This window comes from Danio rerio, chromosome 10 (assembly GCF_052040795.2).
Source record: "Danio rerio strain M-AB ecotype USA chromosome 10, GRCz13ab, whole genome shotgun sequence".
In the NCBI taxonomy this organism is placed as follows: Eukaryota; Metazoa; Chordata; class Actinopteri; order Cypriniformes; family Danionidae; genus Danio; species Danio rerio.
Genome location: NC_141030.1, coordinates 23,091,461 through 23,115,109, shown reverse-complemented (window position 1 = coordinate 23,115,109; position 23,649 = coordinate 23,091,461). Strand labels below are relative to the sequence as shown.

At 38.4% G+C, this 23,649-nt stretch overlaps 3 protein-coding genes across 6 annotated transcripts; all 3 read right to left on the bottom strand.

Annotated features, from left to right (window-relative positions):
- Positions 1 to 1,275: 1,275 nt before the first annotated feature.
- LOC108191474 (uncharacterized) lies at positions 1,276 to 7,064 on the bottom strand. Its single transcript, XM_087270443.1, has 3 exons — positions 6,962 to 7,064; positions 6,821 to 6,876; positions 1,276 to 6,260 (listed from the first exon to the last, which is right to left on the bottom strand). Exons 1-3 carry the CDS (start codon positions 6,979 to 6,981, stop codon positions 1,354 to 1,356), a joined length of 4,983 nt encoding a protein of 1,660 aa, XP_087126569.1. The 5' UTR covers positions 6,982 to 7,064; the 3' UTR covers positions 1,276 to 1,353.
- A 7,364-nt stretch (positions 7,065 to 14,428) lies between these two features.
- Positions 14,429 to 17,708, bottom strand: LOC100332822 (uncharacterized). Its single transcript, XM_087270445.1, has 3 exons — positions 17,607 to 17,708; positions 17,455 to 17,510; positions 14,429 to 16,898 (listed from the first exon to the last, which is right to left on the bottom strand). The coding sequence occupies exons 1-3, from the start codon at positions 17,624 to 17,626 to the stop codon at positions 14,494 to 14,496; spliced, it is 2,481 nt and encodes an 826-aa protein (XP_087126571.1). The 5' UTR covers positions 17,627 to 17,708; the 3' UTR covers positions 14,429 to 14,493.
- A 2,410-nt stretch (positions 17,709 to 20,118) lies between these two features.
- Positions 20,119 to 22,815, bottom strand: wu:fi09b08. 4 transcript variants are annotated; one of them, XM_087270447.1, is made up of 4 exons: positions 22,713 to 22,815; positions 22,561 to 22,616; positions 20,488 to 22,049; positions 20,119 to 20,345 (listed from the first exon to the last, which is right to left on the bottom strand). In XM_087270447.1, the coding sequence occupies exons 1-4, from the start codon at positions 22,730 to 22,732 to the stop codon at positions 20,322 to 20,324; spliced, it is 1,662 nt and encodes a 553-aa protein (XP_087126573.1). In that variant the 5' UTR covers positions 22,733 to 22,815; the 3' UTR covers positions 20,119 to 20,321. The 4 variants fall into 4 exon arrangements, with proteins under 4 accessions (XP_087126573.1, XP_087126575.1, XP_087126574.1 ...); XM_087270449.1 differs by having other exon boundaries at positions 20,119 to 20,341; XM_087270448.1 differs by having other exon boundaries at positions 20,492 to 22,049.
- Positions 22,816 to 23,649: the final 834 nt, after the last annotated feature.

The following is a 23,649-nucleotide window of genomic DNA, read 5'->3' as shown; positions in this document are numbered from 1 at the left end:
ATGTTTAGCAGATGGTAAGTAACCCAGCTTTCTGGAATACCCCCCTGGTCAGGAGCAGGTTTTATTTTCTAAACTTTGAGTTTCTGTCGGTCTCCTCCCCTTTTTTAAAGACAAAGCGGCATTTCTCACCTCTTTTAATGCTCATTTTGGAGATGCACATAAAAATGAAACGTCATGATGCACATAACTTTTGAAAATATGCACAAAAAAGCGTGTATAACTGAGTATATAAACCTTTATTCAATTGAAAAGATGCTAATAAACTATGATGGAAACAGTTTTACTGAACATTTCAGTATGTGCATTAAAAAAATTTTTGTTTTAAAAGATCATATGATGATGAAAATGTGTGTGAATGGAAAACCATTAGGCTGAGCACACTGTAACACATCGTAAATGTTGTTTTGATCATTCATTTTAAAACACCTAACCGTTTCAGTATTAATTTTATTATATTATTAATGACCTCCAGAGCATCTGGAGCATGTTAAGAGCGTCTGTTCTCCACGTCTCATGCCTTCAAACGCCCCCACGCATTCCTTATGTCAGCATTGTCTTCTGAGGTGCAAATGCATTTAAGTAAAGAAAAGATTGATGCAGCTTCTTCTACCGCAGTAAATTGTTATTGCTGTTGATATTTGGAGCCCATTTAATTAGCAAGTGATGATGTTGTTTTGACTCATTGAATGGAGACTGCTTTATTCGCACGTTTTATGCATTATTCCAGTTTTGCACATAATTTAACATATTTGGATGGAAACATAGCTATTGCCTACATTTCACTCACACAAAGAATAAAGTCATGTACGAGAATGATCTGTCCTTTTTTAAATAAATAATTAGCTTAAATTCATCGACCTCCAACAGGGTACTGTAACAGTGAGATGCAGCGGTGTTGCTTTTTTTTTTTTTAAATATATTGTCAAATTTACTATACCGTCGCATGAGCACATCAGGCTCAGCTGGAGAAAGAAATGGTAACTAATAATTATTTTCACTCAATTGATAATGACTTTTTATAGTCACAGTGTGTGCGTTTACCTTGGAGTTGGTCTACTCAAAGTTGATTGACCAAACTCAGATGAGCTGTTCTGAAACCAAAAACTTGGTTCCTAAACCTCTCTGCAAATCAACTCAGAGTTCAAGTTTTAAACTCCGAGTTAGTCAAACCTCCTTGCTGAAACAGGCCAAACGTCTTCTACTCAACCACACTTCAGTTTACTATTAAACCTTTAGGTTTGTCCAATAATTAAAATACAATGCACCATAGACAACTTAAACATCCCAGACTTCAAATTTTTATTTAAAAACCAGTTGCAAACAAAAATTGAAACATGACAGTTTAACAGTCTCCTAGCCCTTGACAGAGTCATGTCTTAAAGTAAACTGATCAGTAGAATCCTGAGGATGGAGTAGTCCTTGCACATTCAGAGTGGGAGAGGATCCAGTTTGGGTGCTATAGACAGAAGAAGTGATCTGCTTTGAAATTGGCACAGTCATCGACTGACTAGTAACACCTTGGGGCAATGATACAGCTACATATGGGGAAGAAGATCCTGAAACTCTTGTTGAACCTTGACCCTGGAATAGTCTTTGCAAAGTGAGGGGAGCAGAAGAACTGGTCTGAGTTCCATAGACAGTGGTGATCTGCTTTGAACTTGGCACAGTTGTTGACTGACTAGTAATACCTTGAGGCAGTGAAACAGCCACATAAGGGGAAGATACTGAAAATACCTGGCTTGATTCTTGACCCTGGAGTAGTCCTTGTAAAGCGAGGGGAGCAGAAGACCCAGTCTGAGTGCCATAGACAGAGGCAAATGGCTTCTTTGAACTTGGCACAGTAGTCGACTGAATAGTAACAACTTGGGGCAATGATACAGCTACATATGGGGATGAAGATCCTAAAACAACCTGGCTTGCTGAATCTAGAGCCTGAGTTAGTCCACTATATGCGGTGCCTCCTTGCAAGGTGAAAGGAGCCGATGATCCTGTCTGAGTGTCATAGACAGAGGTAATCTGCTTTGAACTTGGTACACCTTGGTCCAGTGACACAACTACAGATGGAGTTGAAGATCCTGAACCAATCTCGCTTGTTGCATCTTGAGCCTGGACTAGTCTCTGCAAAGTGAAAGGGGCAGAGGATCCTGTCTGGGTGCTATAGACGGAGGTTATCTGCTTTGAACTTGGCACAGCTGACTGACTAGTAACATCTTGGGGCAAGGACACAGATACATATGGGGTTGACGATACAGAAACAACCTGGCTTGTTGAATCTTGACTCTTGAGTGTTCCTTGTAGTACAAAAGGAGTAGAGGACTCTGTCTGAGTGCCATAGACGGAGGTAATGGTCTTTTTTGAACTTGGCACAATTGTTGACTGACTAGTAATACCTTGTGGCAGTGATACAGCCACATAGGGGGAAGATACTGAAACAACCTGGCTTGTTGATTCCTTACCCTGGAGTAGACCTTGCAAAGTGAAGAGAGCAGAAGACCCAGTCAGAGTGCCATAAACGGAGGTAATGGGCTTCTTTGAACTTGGCACAGTTATTGATGGACTAACAACATCTTGGGGCAATGACACAGCTACAACAGGGGTTGAAGATCGTGAAACAAACTGGCTTGTTGTATCTTGAGCCTGAATCGGTACGCCATATGTGGTGCCTCCTTGGAAAGTGAACGGAGCAGAGGATCCTTGTTGAGTCTTAAAGACAGAGGTAATCTGCTTTGAACTTGGTACAGCTGACTGGCTAGGAACAGCTTGGGCTAGTGCTACAGCAACAGATGGGGCTGAAAATTCTGAAATAACCTTGCTTGTATCTTGAGCCTTGACTAGTCTCTGCAAAGTGAAAGGGGCAGACGATCCTATCTGGGTGCTATAGACAGAGGTAATTTGCTTTGAACTTGGCACAGCTGATTGACTAGTAACACCTTGGGGCATGGACACAGCTACAAAGGGGGTTGATGATCCCGAAACAGACTGGCTTGTACCTTGAGCCTGGATCGTTCCACCATAAGTGGTGCTTTCTTGGAAAGTGATAGGAGCAGAGGATCCTGTTTGGGTGCTATGGACTGAGGTAATAGTCTTCTTTGAACTTGGAACAGCTGACTGGCTAGGAACACCTTGGGCCAATAATATGGTTTCAGATGGGGTTAAGGATCCTGAAATCACAGTGCTTGTTGTATCTGGAGCTTGGACTAACCTCTGCAAAGTGAAAGGGGCAGAGGATCCTGTTTGAGTGCTATAGACTGAGGTAATGGTCTTCTTTGAACTTGGCACAGCTGACTGGCTAGGAACAACTTGGGCCAATGATACGTCTACAGAGGGGGTTAATGATCCTGAAAAAACCTTGCTTGTTGAATCTTGACCCTGGAAAAGTTCTTGCAGAGTGAAAGGAGCAGAGGATCCTGTTTGAGTGCTGTGGACTGAGGTAATAGTCTTCTTTGAACTTGGAACAGCTGACTGGCTAGGAACACCTTGGGCCAATAATATGGTTTCAGATGGGGTTAAGGATCCTGAAATCACAGTGCTTGTTGTATCTGGAGCTTGGACTAACCTCTGCAAAGTGAAAGGGGCAGAGGATCCTGTTTGAGTGCTATAGACTGAGGTAATGGTCTTCTTTGAAATTGGCACAGCTGACTGGCTAGGAACAACTTGGGCCAATGATACATCTACAGAGGGGGTTAAGGATCCTGAAACAACCTTGCTTGTTGAATTTTGACCCTGGAAAAGTTCTTGCAGAGCGAAAGGAGCAGAGGATCCTGTTTGAGTGCTGTAGACTGAGGTAATGGTCTTCTTTGAACTTGGCACAGCTGACTGACTAGGAACAACTTGGGCCAATGATACAGCTACAGATGGGGTTAAGGATCCCGAAACAACCTTGTGAAGTACATCTGGAGCCTGGACTAGTCTGTGGGTGCCTAAGACGGAGGTAATTGGCTTCTTGGAACTTGGCACAGTAGCTGACTGACTTGTAAAAACTTGGGGCAATGATACAGAGACAAAAGGGGTTGAAGATACTGAATCAACCTTGCTTGTTGAATCTTGACCCTGAAGTAGTTCTTGCAGAGTGAAAGGAGCAGAAGATCCTGTCTGAGTGCTATAGACAGAGGCTGTCTGCTTTGAACTTGGAACAGCTGATTGACTAGTAATGACTTGGGGTATGGACACAGCTACATAAGGGGTTGATAATCCCAAAACAGACTGACTTGTATCTTGAGCCTGGATCAGTCCACCATTAGCGGTGATTTCTTGGAAAGTGAAAGGAGCAGAGGATCCTGTTTGAGTGCTGTGGACTGAGGTAATGGTCTTCTTTAAACTTGGCACAGCCGACTGCCTAGGAACACCTTGGGCCAATAATATGGTTTCAGATGGGGTTAGGGATCCTGAAATCACAGTGCTTGTATCTGGAGCTTGGACTAACCTCTGCAAAGTGAAAGGGGCAGAGGATCCTGTTTGAGTGCTATAGACTGAGGTAATAGTCTTTGAACTTGGAACAGCTGACTGGCTAGGAACACCTTGGGTCAATAATATGGCTTTAGATGGGGTTAAAGATTCTGAAATCACGGTGCTTGTTGTATCTGGAGCTTGGACTAGTCTCTGCAAAGTAAAAGGGGCAGAGGATCCTTTTTGAGAGCTATAGACTGAGGTAATGGTTTTCTTTGAACTTGGTACAGTGGACTGGCTAGGAACACCTTGTGTCAACGATACAGCTACAGATGGGGTTAAGGATCCTGAAACAACCTTGTGGGGTACACCTGGAGCCTGGACTAGTCTGTGGGTGCTATAGACAGAGGTAATTGGCTTCTTGGGACTTGGCACAGTAGCTGACTGACTTGTAAAAACTTGGGGCAATGATACAGAGACAAAAGGGGTTGAAGATACGGAATCAACCTTGCTTATTGAATCTTGACCCTGGAGTAGTTCTTGCAGAGTGAAAGGAGCAGAAGATCCTGTCTGAGTGCTATAGACAGAGGTTGTCTGCTTTGAACTTGGCATAGCTGATTGACTAGTAACGACTTGGGGTATGGACACAGCAACATAAGGGGTTGATGATCCCAAAACAGACTGACTTGGATCTTGAGCCTGGATCAGTCCACCATAAGTGGTGCTTTCTTGGAAAGTGAAAGGAGCAGAGGATCCGGTTTGAGTGCTGAAGTCGGATGTAATGGTCTTCTTTGAACTTGGCACAGTTGAATAGCTAGGAACACCTTGGGCCGATAATATAGCTTCGGATGGGGTTAAAGATCCTGAAATCACAGTGCTCATATCTGGAGCTTGGACTAATCTCTGCAAAGTGAAAGGGGCAGAGGATCCTGTCTGGGTGCTATAGACAGAGGTTATACGCTTTGAACTTGGTAAAGCTGACTGGCTAGAAACACCTTGGGCCAATGATACAGCTACAGATGGGGTTAAAGATCCTGAAACAAACTTGCTTGTTGAATCTTGACCCTGGAATAGTTCTTGCAGAGTAAAAGGAGCAGAGGATCCAGTCTGAGTGCTATAGACCGAGGTAATCTGCTTTGAACTGGGCACAGCTGACTGACTAGAAACATCTTGGGACAAGGATATTACTACATCTGGAGATGTAGATCCTTTAACGAACTGACTTGTGGTATCTGTAGTCTGAATTTTTCCACCATATGTGGTACTTCCTTGCAAAGTCTGGGTGCCATAGACAGTCATAAATGGCTTTGAACTTGGTCCAGTTTTCAACTGGCTAACATATTTGGGCAATGATATGGTTGCATAAGAGGATGAAGATCCTGGAGCAAACTGATTTGTACCTTGAACCAGGGAAGTTAATCCATATGTGGTACCTTGAGAAGCTGAACTAGACAGACTAGGGGAGCTCTGGTCATTAGTGGACTGGCCAGAAACCCCAGCGTTGGAAGAAAAGCTGCCACTTTCCCTTTGCGCAAAAACAATTTGTCCAGAACCACTTGTAGCATATGCAGTGGTGGATCCAGATGAGCCCTTAAATGACACTGAACCACTTTTACCAGATTGATCCATAGGCAGAGAAGCTGAGGAGGGGGTATTTAGAGTTTGGGGTGTAGAGTCAGAACTGCTGGAAACACCATCTTTAACAACCTGAAGTAGATTAAACTTGGGTCTGTTTTTGGGCAAACTAGAGACCACTTCTTCGAGCAAAACCCCAGTAACAGGGGCTTCTGCCACAGAAGACTGGACGACCAGAGGCAAGAAAGTTTTCTCAGATGGCTGACCCAACCATTGGTCAGCATTTGGAGAAGTTGAATCTAGAGAACAAAACACACACAAGCTGAAGAGATGAATTGTGCTTTGTACAATAAAAATTTATATTAGAGCAAGCGATGGACTTAATACATGTATATGCTTGCACATGACGCTCTTTACATTAAACTAAGACCAAGCAGATCAATATTCTCATTGTTTTACAGGAAATAAAAAAAAAAAAGGGAAGTTTGTTGACATGGACTTCCATAGCAGCAAAACAGTTAATTGCTGCCTCATTGCACAACTTTGACTCAGCAGATAGCTAAATACACACACTTAAGTTAACTATTACAAGTGCTTTGAAATGTCTTGCAAATCCACAAGCAAAAAAAGTTAAATATAAAAACACTTTGCTCTTCAGTATTTTGACTTTCAGCAGTGGAGAGAAGGGAAAAAAAAAAAACCCACACTAAACAGAGCTCTAAAAACTGGACTGACAGTCTCAATTTACTAGTTTTCCACGTGAAGCTGCTTTTACACAATCTACATTGTAAAAGCACTATAGTAAAAAAAGGAGCTTGAAAAATCTAGTGCACTTTCAATGGGAAGGAAAACTACTTACATGAATATCCATCAGCATTCATCCAAAAAAGCAGGACGATTACCAACAAGGGGAACCTACAAGTTGAAAGACACATTACATAAAAAAAATTGAACAACATTTGCAGAACAAAATACTAACAGCGTGACTAGTAAAACTCACCTTATCCACCCTTGATCCATGGCCTTATAAAATCAAACAACAAATCCAAACACTGACTGCTTATTGTTCCAAACCTCCATACAGAACCCACAAACAAAATTATGAAAAATGTTGGCGGTAAGTGTTTTTTATAGGCCTTCAGCCATTCAGTTAAAGCACTAATTACAATAACACTGTTCACCTGGGAGATTCACTGGCTGTTAATGAATGTTTTGTGAAGGCTCTGACCCCCTCTGCTGTTTAAATATTGCAAAGCAACTAATCCCAGCCTTTCACTGTTTATGTACAATTAATGAGTTAAGTCGTTCATTCATTTTCCCTCGACTTAGTCCATTTATGGGTCGCCACGGAGACGTTAATAAATAAATAAATAAATAATTTTAATATCTACAGTTTATTTTTTATTTTTTGCCTAATGTATCACTTAGACATTGTATTTCTATTTACTAGTATTATGAGCGTCATTCGTTTATTTAATATATTTTCATTCATTAACATTACTTGATATTGCTTAATGCATTCTTGGCACCAAATACATTCCAACAAACAATCATAAATTACATTTTTAGAAAAGTGTATAATATTCTAACAGTACATGGCAAAAGAAGAAAAACTATATTGCTCATTTCTTTAGACACAATTTATGGGAGGGTTTTAAAACAATGTAATTTGCATCATGCTTTAATTTTACGTATACTGTGGTACGTTAATCTATTAAATTATTTATTATATGAAATTGTGATTCAAATTGATGAGTAGTCTATTTTATTTTAATAGCAAACAAATATACAACAGAAAATATATAGCAAAATTAAATCAGCAGATACGGATAAATTTTCTATTTACAATGAAGCAAAAAGTTTAAATGAATAAAAAACACATGCAGTGTATTTTAAATAACTGAGTTGTCAAACATATAAATATCATTACTACAGCCGCAGTCACACTGGACTTTTCACCCTATAGACTATACCATTCATACACACGTGATTGCGTCAGATCGGAAATAGGAGCTCATGCGACACGTTTTAAGTTACCTACTCGTTTACAGTAAAATAGAGTTTTCTTTTATTAAAGCAAAACTCTGGGAACTTAGAGTTATTCACCAAATATTTTACAGCAAGAGTTAACAGTGTGGGTAATGGACACACATTTTAAAGCAGTAACTTTACATTAATATACATTAATAAGCAATTACATATTTTATCATATAGGCAGATATTAATGAGGAAATATATAATGTGCTTTATGATTGTATTTTTGTACTTTGTTAATGATTAATATTTCATTGCTAAATAATTAAATTCAAGTAGCATATAATTATTTACAACAATTATTGTTTCAAAGCAGCTTTACAAAAGGTGCACATTGTTGTATTAAAATCAAATCAAGTTAAATCAAATAATTATAATAAATATTATTTAATTAATTATATTTAATAAAAATATATTCAAATATTATACACTGTTAGACCTTACCATAAAGGTTAGACCTTACTTTTTTTTACCGTGGAATAATGGCAACACTGTTGCTAGCTACTCACTGTAATGGTTTAGTTACAGTGAGTAACTGGCAAGAGTGTTGCCATGCAGTGTTGCCAGTTAATTACTGTAATAGAGCAGTAGCTTAGACTAACTAGAAACTGCTTACAGTGAATTACTGTTCTGTAGTGTTACAACACACAACATTATACTGCATACACATTAACGGTATGCCATATAGTTATTGTAGTGTTACTAAAATTAATCAGTATTCTTAAGTGTTATTAAAATAGAAAGAATATAAATTCTTTAGACAAATGCATTTTATTGATTTGGCAGCAAAAAAATATACAACAGAAAATATACAAAAACATAAATCAGCAGATATCAATACTTGTCTATTTACAATGAAACAAAAAGGTTAAATTTATAAACAACACATGTAGTGTATAGCACAGGTGTCAAACATTTAAATATCATCTGACATTTAAAAAAGGGCCGCTGCGTAAAATCTTGCTGGAAAAGTTGGCGATTCGTTTTGCTGTAGCGGCCCCGGATTAATAAAGGGACTAAGCTGACATGTAAATGAATAAATGAATGATATTATGTTGTGTGGCGTTGCGAAAAGGGGCGGGATAAAACAAGCTTGTTAGACATTTAAAAAAGCGAGCAATTGCTCCATGTTTTAAATATCTGTTCAGAGAAGTCATGTTTTGATCCTCGGTTGGTTTCGAGCCGTCAAGTGATGCGATTTTGCATCAAGTTCACCAAGCTTGAGCTTTGCACTGCAGCACCCTGCGAAACTTGACGCATGACCCCGCGTTTCCGGTCTGACACATTCGCGTGCGTATGAATGGAAGTATATGGGTGGAAAAACCCAGTATGACCGCAGCTTAATGTTGAAGCAGGGTGTTAACTAAACTCTGCTGGCTGCAGCCCTCCAGGAACTGAGTTAAACAACATTTAAGCAACTGCCAACATTTATCACAATCACATATCCAAAAAAAAAAAAAAAAAAAAAAACAAGTGTATTAAAGATGTTAAAGACTGGATGATCAACAATATTCTTTTCTTAAACTCAGACAAAACAGAATTATTACTCAGTGGGCCTAAATCCTGTACACAGCAGATCTCACAACCTGACCTACAATTAGTGGGATACAAAGTTAGCGATAGCTCTACTATAAAAGATCTGGGTGCCATACTATAGCATACTATAGCAATTTAACTTTTGAAAAAAAAAACCTTCATTCATCTGAGAAATATAGCTAAGTTACGAAGTATGCTGTCCATATCAGATGCAGAAAAACTAGTCCATGCTGTTATGACTTCAAGGCTGGATTACTGTAATGCTCTGTTTGCTGGGTGCTCAGCATCCTCTATTAACAAACTTCAGCTAGTACAAAATGCAGCTGCCAGATTTCTTACCAAGTCTAGAAAATATGATCATATCACCTCAATTTTATCCTCCTTACACTGGCTGCCTGTTAAGTTTTGTATTGAATATAAAATATTGCTTCTTACCTATAAAGCTTTAAATAATCTAGCTCCTGTTTCTCTAACCAACCTTCTGTCTTGTTACAATTCAACTTGCTCTTTAAGATTTCAAAACTTAGGGCTTCTGGTAGTACCTAGAATAGCAAAGTCAAGTAAAGGAGGTCAAGCCTCTTCATTTATGGCTCGTAAACTCTTGAATGAAGCTTCAGGGACAGATGAGTCTTCGCTAAGTTCCAGCTTCCAGACTCCGGCGCCTTGACTGCTGCTCTGCACAAGACGTTTGGCCAGTTGAGAAAAGGTCGTGCACAACTGGGCCTGGTTTCTCTCTAGGTTTTTCTTCACTTTCGCCAATTGCTGAAGTTTTTTTTTCCACTCCACTGTCGCCACTGACTTGCATGGTTGAAAATCTGTAGAGCTGCGCATCGATGGATTTGCTCTTCAGTGTTTGGACTCCCAGTAGTGTTTATTAAACCACAAAGAACTGAGCTAAACTGAACACTAAAAACTGAACTACACTGTTTCAATTTATGGTCTTTTATGTGAAGCTGCTTTGATACAGTCTTCATTGTAAAAGCGCTATACAAATAAAGGTGATTGGAATTGAATATAAATTGATTAATAAACAAACTCCATCCAGTGCAAAAAATTAAAAATCCTTCAGCACTGATCTTCATGTTGTTCCAAACCTGTAGAAATAAAAAATGAAGCAAATAACCTGATTTATGCATTTATTAAAAAAAAAAAAAAAAACCTTTATTCTACAAATACCACTTTTACTTACTTCATTTGATGTTTTTTAGTCAACTTTATTGAGCCTCTGCAAAAAATGTGTAGAAGTGCTGTTTAAGTGAGTGATTAATTGTTTTTTTAAATTTCGCCTTTAAATGTATATCGTTCATGTACAGCAGGGGTGTCCAAACTCAGTCCTGGAGGGGAGGTGTCCTGCAGAATTTAGCTCCAACTTGCCCCAACACACCTGCAATGTTGTTTTTAAAAGCCTAGTAAAGCTGCAGTCACACTGGACTTGTCTCCCCCATTGACTTCCATTCATACGCACGCGAATGCGTCAGACTGGAAACGCAGGGTCATGCGTCAAATTTTGCAAGTTGCTGCAGTGCAAAGTTCAAGCTTGGTGAACTCTGACCTGCGAAATCGCATCCCTTGACTGTGTAAGACCAATCAAAGATCACAACATGACCTCTCTGGACAGAAATTTAAAACATGGAGCAATAGCTTGCTTTTTTTAATGTCTAATCATCTTGTTTCATCCCACCTCTTTTTGCATCGCTGTACGACAGAATTTTGCACACACAAACTCTAGTGTGACCGCAGCTTAAGAGCTTGATTAGCTAGCCCAGGTGTGTCTGATTGGGGTTGGAACTAAACTTTGCAGGACACCGGCCCTCCAGGACTGAGCTTGGACATGCCTGATAAACAGTATAATACTTACCTTTAAATAAGCTCTAATGTGGCATTAATTGACTCCTGATATACTGTAAAACGTTAAATTAATATAAGGTTAAAAACATAAAAAGAACCAAAAGAAAAAAAAAATCACTTAATTACGTTTTTTTTTTTTTTTCAAATAATAATAATAATAATAAAGTTAGCATATAAAAAAGCACACACACATAATCCAGATAGGGTTAGAAACATGTTTGTCAAAAAAAAAAAAAAAATCAATTCTCAAAAAAAAAAAAAAGTTAAAATAATTATTAAAACAAACAAAAAGTCGGCAACACTGAAAATCCAAAGGATCCAATCTTTATTATTATTTATTTTAAAAAGTTTAATAAAACAAACGTTTCCAATGTCCTTATGAATGCACAGTTGGAAACACAGCTCTGAAAAATACTAAGCAACAAATTCACAATCTGGGACCTGACAGTAGAGGTTTGTGAATCTCTGTGATAATCCCTGTGCACGACTGCACGTTAGCTATTTAACTGATGAGATTGGAATTTAATGGTTTTTATGTGTATAAAGTCTGCTTATTTGCCAAAAAGACACATTACAGTGTTAGCATCTGTACATTATGGAAATAGGCAATATCCAATGAATAAATATACTAAAATAATGTAAGAAGATATATGAGGAGAGGCTACCTAACAATGTAGCCTTTAAAAACACAATTCAGGACAACAACATACACAGACCTACTTTAGAAACCCTCAAAAACATTTGAACACATTTTACTTACTCATTGTAGATTCTTACTTATGGCTTAAAAACACCATCCGAACTGCTAAATAGAGAATGGAGCACTCAGAAGTAAACAAATCAACATATTCTGAAAACTTTTATCACAATTTTGTGTTTGGAATAAGACAGTATTAGTGTTATTATATTATCAATGACCTCAAGAATCAAGAGCGTCTGTGCTCTGCGTCTGACACCTTCAAACGCCACTGCGCGTTCACTGCGTGTCAGGATTGCCTTCATTTTGCGCGTGTCAGGAGGCGCAAGTCATTTATTAGATGAAGAAACGATTGATGCAGCTTCTCCTACTGCAGCAAATTCTGGTTTTACTGTTGCCAGTTAATTAGGAAGTGGCGATTTTGTTCGCTTTGACTCATTGGATGGAAACGCGGCTTTTTTTGCACGTCTTTTATTCGATAATCCAGTTTTGCACATAAAGTTTATTTACATTTTTGGATAGAAGCATAGCTGCTGTCTAAATCATTATTTTCTGCATTAGGGTAAATGCACTTCTATATATAGCACAATAAAAGCATCAGTGTAGATGGGACAGTAATGGTAAAACAGTAATTTCCCATTTGTTGTCACAGTTACTTCCTGTAATTGGTACATAAAGTAAATTGTTTTAATTTATTCTTTGTACTACAAATTACAGATTAGAAAGCTTCTTTTACAGTAAAATATGGTTTTCTTTTATTAGAGCAAAACACTGGCTATTTTACATTTAGTTACTGCAATATCTACAGTAAGGTTTAACAGTGTAGGGAAGTTACTGTGTATGTTAATAAATGTTTTATTCTTGCTGTTTTGTGAGCTCATCTAAATTGAGGATTACTTATGCATTACATGTCTTATTCATGACAGCTAAAGGCTGTCATATTTTTTGACAGATATATTACAGTAACAATTTATTTTAAACACCTTTTAGAAGATGCAAGAATGTTCAGTATCAGGGGGACGTTTGGCCTGAGTTACAAGTGAGAATTCTCTAAAAAAAAAAAAAAATGCTAAATTGTAGTATCCTGAGCTGGATCGGTATATTTTTCTTATAGTTTAATAAGTATTATAGTAAATATAAAGTCCTGGAAAATGTAACACCTGGAAAGTGTGACTACCCTGAAATGGCATTGAATAGTAGGAATAACAGATTTATTAAATGTTATTTCATTAGATAAATTGATCTGTTATAATGTATGTTTATGCTGTCAGCTTTAACATACTGCATGCTAATATACGTCTATTTTTGTATAGATTGTCAGGATTTTGCATTATTTATTATTTATTAGTAATTAATTCTGCTAGCCTGTTCAACATTTGTAGCTTTTTAATGTTATTCGTTCTCTATACAGTTTTACTAATTATTGTAACATGTATATGTTCTGTTCATAGATTGTCATTTTGTAGACTATTTATTCATAGCTGTGAAATATTATGTATTACTGTTACAACAGAACCAGACTAGAGACAATGGTACATGAAATTTCCCAAAAAAGGAATTGCGATTAATTAATGACTTGATATTTTTCAATAGTATATTGCGAATTGGAATGAACCACATGGGGAAAAAAGGGAATCACACCTCAGCAATGACTGGAAATTGATGATCATGAAAGAAAAAAAAAAAAAAAAAAAAAGATGGGCATGTGCATGGATGGATGTCCTTCCAACATAAGGTTGGTTGTGGATGGTATAGTTGGATAGGCCTTGTCTGTGCCAGGTTTTTCTTTTCTTTTTTATTTTTGGTAATGGAGATAGAGCAGGCTGAAGAGGAGACTTACAAGCAGTGTTGGGGAGGTTACTTTGGAAATTTAATAGATTACAAATTACCCTATTTAAATGCAATAAGTAGTGCACTTTAATTACTTTATAAAAAAAAAATAAAAAATCAAAATAAAAAAAGTTACTGATTACGTTGATTACTTTTTTCTAATGGATATTTTCAACTAAATCATTTAAGCAATTAAACCAAGCAGGTGTGACCTCACAGCAGCACTATTTTTACATTAAAATCTTTCATCAAGTGCAAAAATCACTGGAAAACAAAAGGACAGGTGAGGAGAAAAAAAAAAAAAAAAAAAAAAGTGAATGGGTTTCTGTAGAAAGACAACAGTGTCCTACTCAAACCACACTGGGTTCCTATTAAACTTTTAGGTTCAAAATGTTGCTAAATTGTCACTTGTTAAATTGTATACATTTCAATGGATTTCTTTGAATAGTCAGTTTGCTACATAGTGGCAACTACTTAAACATCCCACACCCACCAAAAATAAATAATTTATGCCTAGGAAACTTGACTTCAAACTTTTATTGGAAAACAGCTTAGAAACATGGAGTCACATAGCAGTTAAACAGTTCCTAATCCTTGACAGAGTAGTAACGTTTTAGGGCAGAAAAGCTGCTGGAAGGATTAGAAATGTCACCAGTTGAGGTCAGGAGGACAGAGGATGAAGATCCTGTAGAAGACACATCTTTGGCATTTTGTGGCTGGATTGGTCCACCATATGTGCTTCCTTGCAAAGTGTAAGGAGCAGAAGAACCTGTCCGAGTGCCATAGACAGAGGTAATCTGCTTTGAACTGGGCACAGCTGACTGGCTAGTAACAACTTGGGGCAAGGAAAAAGCTACATATGGGCTCAAAGATCCCGAAACAAACTGGCTTGTGGCATCTTGACCTTGGAGTACTCCTTGCAAAGTGAATGGGGCAGAAGAACCTGTTTGGGTGGTATAGACAGAAGTAACCTGCTTTGAACTTGGCACAGGTGTCAACTGACTAGTAACATCTTGGGGCAATGTTACGGATACGTATGGGGTTGAAGATCCATAAACAACCTGGCTTGTTGAATCTTGACCCTGGAGTACTCCTTGCAAAGGGAAAGGGACAGAGGATCCTGTCTGGGTTGTATAGACAGAGGTGACCGGCTTTGAACCTGGCACAGGTGTCAAATGACTAGTCACAACTTGGGGTGATGATACAGATACGTAAGGGGTTGAAGATGCTAAAACTAATTTACTAGTGGCATCTTGAGTCTGGATTTGTCCCCCATATGTGCCACTTTCTTTAAAAGTGAAAGGGGCAGAGGATCCTGTCTGGGTGGTATAGACGGATGTTATCTGCTTAGAACTAGGCAATGTCATCGACTGACTAGTAACACCTTGGGGCAATGATACAGATATGTATGGGGTTGAAGGTACGGATACAAGTGGGCTTGTTGAACCTTTACCCTGGAGTAGTCTTTGGAGAGTGAAGGGAGCAGAAGAACCAGTCTGAGTGCCATAGACAGATGTAACCTGCTTTGAACAGGGCACAGCTGACTGACTAGTAACAACTTGGGGCAGGGATACAGCTACATATGGGCTTGAAGATCCTGAAACAAACTGGCTTGTGGCATCTTGACCCTGGAGTAGTTCTTGCAAAGTGAAAGGGGCAGAGGGTCCAGTCTGGGTGGTATAGACAGAGGTAACCTGCTTTGAACTTGACACAGGTGTTGACAGACTAGTAACACCTTGGGGCAATGATACAGCTATATATGGGGTTGAAGGTACTGAAACAACCTGGCTTGTTGAACCTTTACCCTGGAGTAACCTTTGCAGAGTGAAGGGAGCAGAAGAACCAGTCCGAGTGCCATAGACAGAGGTAACCTGCTTTGAACTTGGTACAGGTGTCAACGGACTAGTAACAACTTGGGGCAATGATACAGATACGTATGGGGTTGAAGATTCATAAACAACCTGCTTTGTTGAATCTGGACCCTGGAGTAGTTCTTGCAAAGTGAAAGGGGCAGAGGATCCTGTCTGGGTTGTATACATGGATGTAACCTGCTTTGAACCTGGCACTGGTGTCAATTGACTAGTAACAACTTGGGGCAATGATACAGATACGTATGGGGTTGAAGATTCATAAACAACCTGCTTTGTTGAATCTGGACCCTGGAGTAGTTCTTGCAAAATGAAAGGGGCGGAGGATCCTGTCTGGGTTGTATAGACAGAGGTGACCGGCTTTGAACCTGGCACAGGTGTCAGTTGACCAGTCACAACTTGAGGTGATGATACAGATATGTATGGGGTTGAAGACCCTAAAACTAATTGACTTGTGGCATCTTGAGTCTGGATTTGTCCACCATATGTGGTACTTTCTTTCAAAGTGAAAGGGGCAGAGGATCCTGTCTGGGTGCCATAGACGGAGGTAAATTGCTTTGAACTTGGTCCAGTTATCAACTGACTAGTAACATATTTGGGCAATGATATGGTTGTATATGGGGATGAAGATCCTGGAGCAGACTGACTTGCACCTTGAGCCTGGGTAATTACACCATAGGTGGTACCTTGTGAAGCTGAACTAGACGGACTAGGGGAGCTCTGATCATTAGTAGACTGGCCAGTAACTCCAGTCTTCAATGCAAAGCTGCCACCTTCCCCTTGTGCAAAAACAAGTTGTCCAGAACCACTTGAAGTGGATGATCCAGACGAACCCTGAAGTGACACTAAACCACTCATACCAGATTGATCCACAGGCAGAGAAGCTGAAGAGGGGGTATTTGGAGATAGAGCTTGGGGTGTAGAGTCAGAACTGCTGGAAACACCACCTTTAACAGCCTGAAGTAGATTAAACTTGGGTCTGTTTTTTGGCAAACTAGAGACCACTTCTTCAAGCACAACCCCAGTCACAGGGGATTCTGGCACAGAAGACTGGACCACAAGAGGCAAGAAAGCGTTGTCAGATGGCTGACCCCACCATTGGCCAGCATTTGGATAAGTTAAATCTAGAGGGGGGAAAGAAAAAAAAAAAAAAAAAAAAAGAAGTTTTAGGGTGTACAAAAAATAATTTTCTAAATAAACATTTATATTAGAATACTTTTACAGTGTCCATGTATACACATGCACATTTCAAGTCACTTCCATTAAATAAATTGTATATGGCAGCTCAATAGCTTCTGTAAAAACAGAGCTACACTAAAGCTTGATTGTTTAGATAGTGAACCCAAAAATAAGCCTTCACTCAAGGTGGTTGTAAATGAACTTAAATTTTTGCTTAACACCAAAACTAGCTTTGCGAGTGTTAGAAATTTAAAACGGCAGAATTACATAGGAAAAACATTATGGAAATCAATGGTTAAAAAGGTCACCCATCATTCATTTTGCGAAAAATTTTACTTAACAGATTAATTTGAAAAAAAGTTTTTTTTTTCTTCATGAATTTCGGTTTAGGTGAGCTACCACGTTAAGTGCCATCAAACGTCTCAGATCCACAAACTAGAAGTTGATACAAGCATAAAGTACACTTATGATAGAAAGGAAACCCTACAATCAACTACTTACATGCATAACCAGGAGCATTCATCCAAAATAGCAGGAAGACTACTAAAAAGGGTAACCTACAAGCAGAAAGACATAGCATCATTACATTAATCATTTTCAGGAACACAATATTTGCAGAACGAAACACAACCAGTGCAACTGGATAAACGCACCTTTTCCACCCTTGATCCATGGCTTAATAAAACCAAGCAACAAACCCAGCACACTGACTGCTTATTGTACCAAATCAAAAAACAACCCACAAAACCAAGCATGCAAAATGTTGGAGGTAAGTGTTTTTATAGGCCTTCAGCCATTCAATGAAATCACTAATTACATTAACACTGTTCACCTGGGAATATCACTTGCTCTAAAAAGACAATTGAACTTTTCATAAAGGGTCTGACCCCCTCTGCTGTTTAAACATTGTAAAGCAGCTAATCCCGGCCTTTCACTGTTTATTTTGTACAATTAAAGAGTAAATAAGTAAATGAATCATTTTTATATAGTTTTTTTATTGCCTGATGTATCAATTTTGCTGAATTGTGCATTGTATTGTATATTTGTTTACTAGTATTCTGAGCATCATTCATTTGCCCACAACAAACCATATGTAACATATTTTAGTTTTCATTCAATACATATCACTTGATATTGCATCATTGGCACCAAATACATCCTAATAAACAACCATAAATTACACATTTGTAGACAAGTGTAAAATGATCTAACAGTACATGGCAAAAGAAGAAAAGTCTATTTATCATTTCCTCAGACACAGTTTAAGAAAGAGTACGAAAGCAACGCCGTTCAGACTGTGATCTTCCATTACTTTATCTTAGATTTTGGTGTGTCAATTTATTAAATCGCTTAATTTAAGAAATTGTGATTCATATTGATGAGAGCAGTCTTCTTATTTCATTTGATTTTAAATAATTTGCTGGGAAAAAACAAATGTTTAGACTTAAAGCCTTCGCCAATGTGCAAAGCAAATTATTTCCTCCTTTGCTAATCATGCAGCAATGGAACAGCAAGAACCAATATATCACAATTTAGTTTATTGCAAATTGACATTTACCAGTGTATGAAGCAGAAAGTATATAGGATCAAGTTTTAATGTGCATGAATGTTTAAGCAAAAGAAGCAATTATCGAGAATCCAATTTACATTTTTATATACCCAATGCAGTGCTTTGCAATATACTGTACTTAATCAGAACAACAGTGTATTGATGGAGAAGTACACTATGGACAATTTAGCTTATTCAATTCACCTATACCGCATATCTTTGGACTGTGGGGAAAAACTGAGCACCCGGAGGAAGTATGTACATTCTTGGCACCAAAATAAATAATAAATATATTTCCACATTTATTGCCACGAAAATACATCACAATTTTTTTATACAAACCATAAAATAATGTGACAAAAGAATGACAAAAATAAATTGATTAGTGTTTGGATTTCCTCTTGATTTGATATGGCCACTGCAGTTTCTATGCATTTTAATGAACATCTGGCTACATTTCACAATTTATAGAACATTTTCTCTTTTAAATATACAGTGAAAAGTTTGAGATAAGTAAAAATCCATACAAAACATTAATCCATAATATTAGCACTTCTGAAATAAACAGGTTGTTTTATAATTCACACTAGTAGCCATATTACTTGCACTAAAGTCTAAACTTTGTCTGGCCTTTACCACACTGACACAAATCTATTTTGTACCTCTACCCCTTACAACAGAGGGTGAAGGGGAAGGGCTTAAAAATTTACCCCTAAGAATTGGGACAGCACCACAGCACCTGCATGTCATCGCAATCTCTTGCTTCATTTGAGATCAGACGATTGTGACTGCTGTAGTCATTCCAGTTGTGCTTTTTTATAGGTATTTATCTTCAGGAAATCACTGAAGGCATACATTATATTATCAAAACGATATAATGTGACAATAAGATTGCAATACTATGCATTTAACAGAGTGGCCATATTCATCTATGTAAACACACCAAAAACAACATAACCATGATTGTAGACACTGTAAAATGCCCATTGCCAGCCACTAGACACTACTGACAGGGTATTGATGTGTCATAGAGTGTCAGAATGTTGTGGGACTGCTATCCAGGAGTTATGATAATGGGTTTTAGATTGCAAAATTTAGCTTTTTTTTGGCGTTAATTTTTAAAGTATGACGGTACAACATGAACGCAGTTATGAATATAACATCAGCTCGTTTGTTGTAAAAATTTGTAATGGGGGGGGGGAAAGATTTTTTACCCCTCTTTTTAGAGTGTGATTCTGAAAAATCTTTCGAAGGGGTATTCACCCCATCCCCTTAACCCTGCGTCTTCAATCTAAAGAGAATAAGGACCCCCCTACCCCTTGACGTAAAATGCGCAAAAGGGGGGTAGTGGTAAGGGGAAATGCGAAGGGGTAGAATTGGGATTGGGCCCAAGCCCAACAAAAATCATCCACACAGCGACACCATTCATACTACAAATAAATAATTCTGTAGAATGACAACGATCTCATATTCAAACTATATAAGTTTACAATTAATCACTTAAGTCCAAGATAAGCGTCACTTGCTAAACCATACCCACACATTTGAAATGGTCAGTTTGCTACATACTAGCAACAGAAACATCCTGAACCCACCAAAAATAAATTCGTTCACGCTTGGGAAACTTGAAAATTTTATTGGAAATTAAAGAAGAACATTGCATCAGATGGCAGTTTAACGGTTTCCTAATCCTTAACAGAGTAATAACGTTTTAGGGTAGAAAAGCTGCTCGAAGGATTAGAAGAGTCACCGGTTGAGGTCTGGAGGACAGCGGATGAAGATCCCGTAGAAGACGCATCTTTGGCATTTTGAGGCTGGATTAATTCACCATAGGTGGTGCTTCCTTGCAAAGTAAAAGGAGCAGAAGAACCCGTCTGAGAATCATAGACAGCAGTAATCTTCTTTAAACTTGGCACAGCTGACTGACTAGTAACAACTTGGGGCGATGATAAATATACATATGGGGTTGAAGATTCATAAACAACCTGCCTTGTTGAATCTTGACCCTGGAGTAGTTCTTGCAAACTGAAAGGGGCAGAGGATCCTGTCTGGGTGGTGTAGACAGAGGTTACCTGCTTCGAACTTGGCACTTTATACGTCTGACTAGTTACAACTTGTGGCAATGATACAGATACATACGGGGTTGAAGGTTCTGAAACAACCTGGCTTGTTGAACCTTTACCCTGAAGTAGTTTTTGCAGAGTGAAGGGAGCCGAAGAATCAGTCTGAGTGCCATAGACAGTGGTAACCTGCTTTGAACTTGGCACAGGTGTCAACTGGCTAGTAACAACTTGGGGCGTCGATACAAATACGTATGGGAATGAAGAACCATAAACAACCTGACTTGTTGAATCTTGACCCTGGAGTAATCCTTGCAAAGTGAAAGGGACAGAGGATCCTGTCTGGGTTGTATACACGGGTGTAACCTGCTTTGAACCTGGCACAGGTGTCAACTGACTAGTAACAACTTGGGGCGATGATAAATATACATATGGGGTTGAAGATTCATAAACAACCTGGCTTGTTGAATCTTGACCCTGGAGTAGTTCTTGCAAAGTGAAAGGGACAGAGGATCCTGTCTGGGTGGTGTAGACAGAGGTTATCTGCTTTGAACTTGGCACTGTGGTCGACTGACTAGTAACACCTTGGGGCAATGATACAGAGGCGTATGGGGTTGAAGGTACTGAAAAAACCGGGCTTGTTGAACCTTTACCCTGGAATAGTTTTTGCAGAGTGAAGGGAGCAAAAGAACCAGTCTGAGTGCCATAGACAGATGTAACCTGCTTCAAACCTGGCACAGGCGTCAACTGACTAGTAACAACTTGGGGTGATGATACAGATGCGTAAGGGTTTGAAGATCCCAAAACTAATTGACTTGTGGCATCTTGAGTCTGGATTTGTCCACCATATGTGGTACTTTCTTTCAAAGTGAAAGGGGCAGAGGATCCTGTCTGGGTGCCATAGACGGAGGTAAATTGCTTTGAACTTGGTCCAGTTATCAACTGACTAGTAACATATTTGGGCAATGATATGGTTGTATATGGGGATGAAGATCCTGGAGCAGACTGACTTGCACCTTGAGCCTGGGTAATTACACCATAGGTGGTACCTTGTGAAGCTGAACTAGACGGACTAGGGGAGCTCTGATCATTAGTAGACTGGCCAGTAACTCCAGTCTTCAATGCAAAGCTGCCACCTTCCCCTTGTGCAAAAACAAGTTGTCCAGAACCACTTGAAGTGGATGATCCAGACGAACCCTGAAGTGACACTAAACCACTCATACCAGATTGATCCACAGGCAGAGAAGCTGAAGAGGGGGTATTTGGAGATAGAGCTTGGGGTGTAGAGTCAGAACTGCTGGAAACACCACCTTTAACAACCTGAAGTAGATTAAACTTAGGACTGTTTTTTGGGAAACTAGAGACCACTTCTTCAAGCAAAACCCCAGTCACAGGGGATTCTGGCACAGAAGACTGGACCACAAGAGGCAAGAATGCGTTGTCAGTAGGCTGACCCCACCATTGGCCAGCATTTGGATAAGTTAAATCTAGAGGGGGGAAGAATAAAAAAAATAAAGCTAAGGAATTAGAAAATAATCTTTGTACACATTTATAGACAAATATTTATATTGGATTAAATTCTTACTGTGTCCATGTATATACACATGCACATCTCAAATCCTTTACATTAAATTGGATCATGCAGCTCAATAGCTTCTGTAAAAAGAGCTACACAAAGCTCGTTTAATTATTTAGCCCAAAAACAAGTAGACTCAGGGTGGTTGTAAACCAAATTTAGATTTTGCTAAACACCAAAACAAGCTGTTAGAGATATAAAAACCACTGAATTCATTAGGAAAAACGTTATGCAATTTAAAAAGGTCACCCATCCATTTTGTATTAACAGACCAATTTGAAAAGTGACTTTTTAATAAAGAATTTTGGTTAAAGGTGAGCTACCACTTTGAGCGTAAAATGTCTTAGATCCACAAACTAGAAGTTGATACAAGCATAAAGTGCACTTATGATAGAAAGGAAACCCTACAATCAACTACTTACATGCATAACCAGGAGCATTCATCCAAAATAGCAGGAAGACTACTAAAAAGGGTAACCTACAAGCAGAAAGACATAGCATCATTACATTAATCATTTTCAGGAACACAATATTTGCAGAACGAAACACAACCAGTGCAACTGGATACACGCACCTTTTCCACCCTTGATCCATGGCTTAATAAAAACCAAGCAACAAACCCAGCACACTGACAGCTTATTGTACCAAATCAAAAAACAACCCACAAATCCAAGCATGCAAAGTTCTGGAGGTAAGTGTTTTTATAGGCCTTTAGCCATTTAATGAAATCACTAATTACATTAACACTGTTCACCTGGGAAAATCACTTGCTCTAAAAAGACAATTGAACTTTTCATAAAGGGTCTGACCCCCTCTGCTGTTTAAACATTGTAAAGCAGCTAATCCCGGCCTTTCACTGTTTATTTTGTACAATTAAAGAGTAAATAAGTAAATGAATCATTTTTATATATTTTTTTTATTGCCTAATGTTTCAATTTTGCTGGATTATACGTTGTATTGTATATTTGTTTACTAGTATTTTGAGCATTATTCATTTGCCCACAACAAACCATATGTAACATATTTTATATAGTTTTCATTCAATACATATCACTTGATATTGCATTCTTGGCACCAAATACATCCTAATAAACAACCATAAATTACACATTTGTAGACAAGTGTAAAATGATCTAACAGTACATGGCAAAAGAAGAAAAGTCTATTGATCATTTCCTCAGACACAATTTAAAAAAGGGTACTAAAGCAACGCCGTTCAGACTGTAATTTTCCATTACTTTATCTTAGATTTTGGTCAGTCAATTTATTAAATCGCTTAATTTAAGAAATTATGATTTACACTGATGAGAGCAGTCTTCTTATTTCATTTAATTTTAAATTATGTGCTGGGAAAAGACACAAACTTTTAGGCTCAAAGCCTTCGTCAATGTGCGAAGCAAATTAATTCCTCCTCTGCATTTATTCCTCACAGCAAGAGCCAGTATAATTGCAAATTGACATTTACTAGTGTATGAAGCAGAAAGTATATAGGATCGAGTGTAAATTTTTGC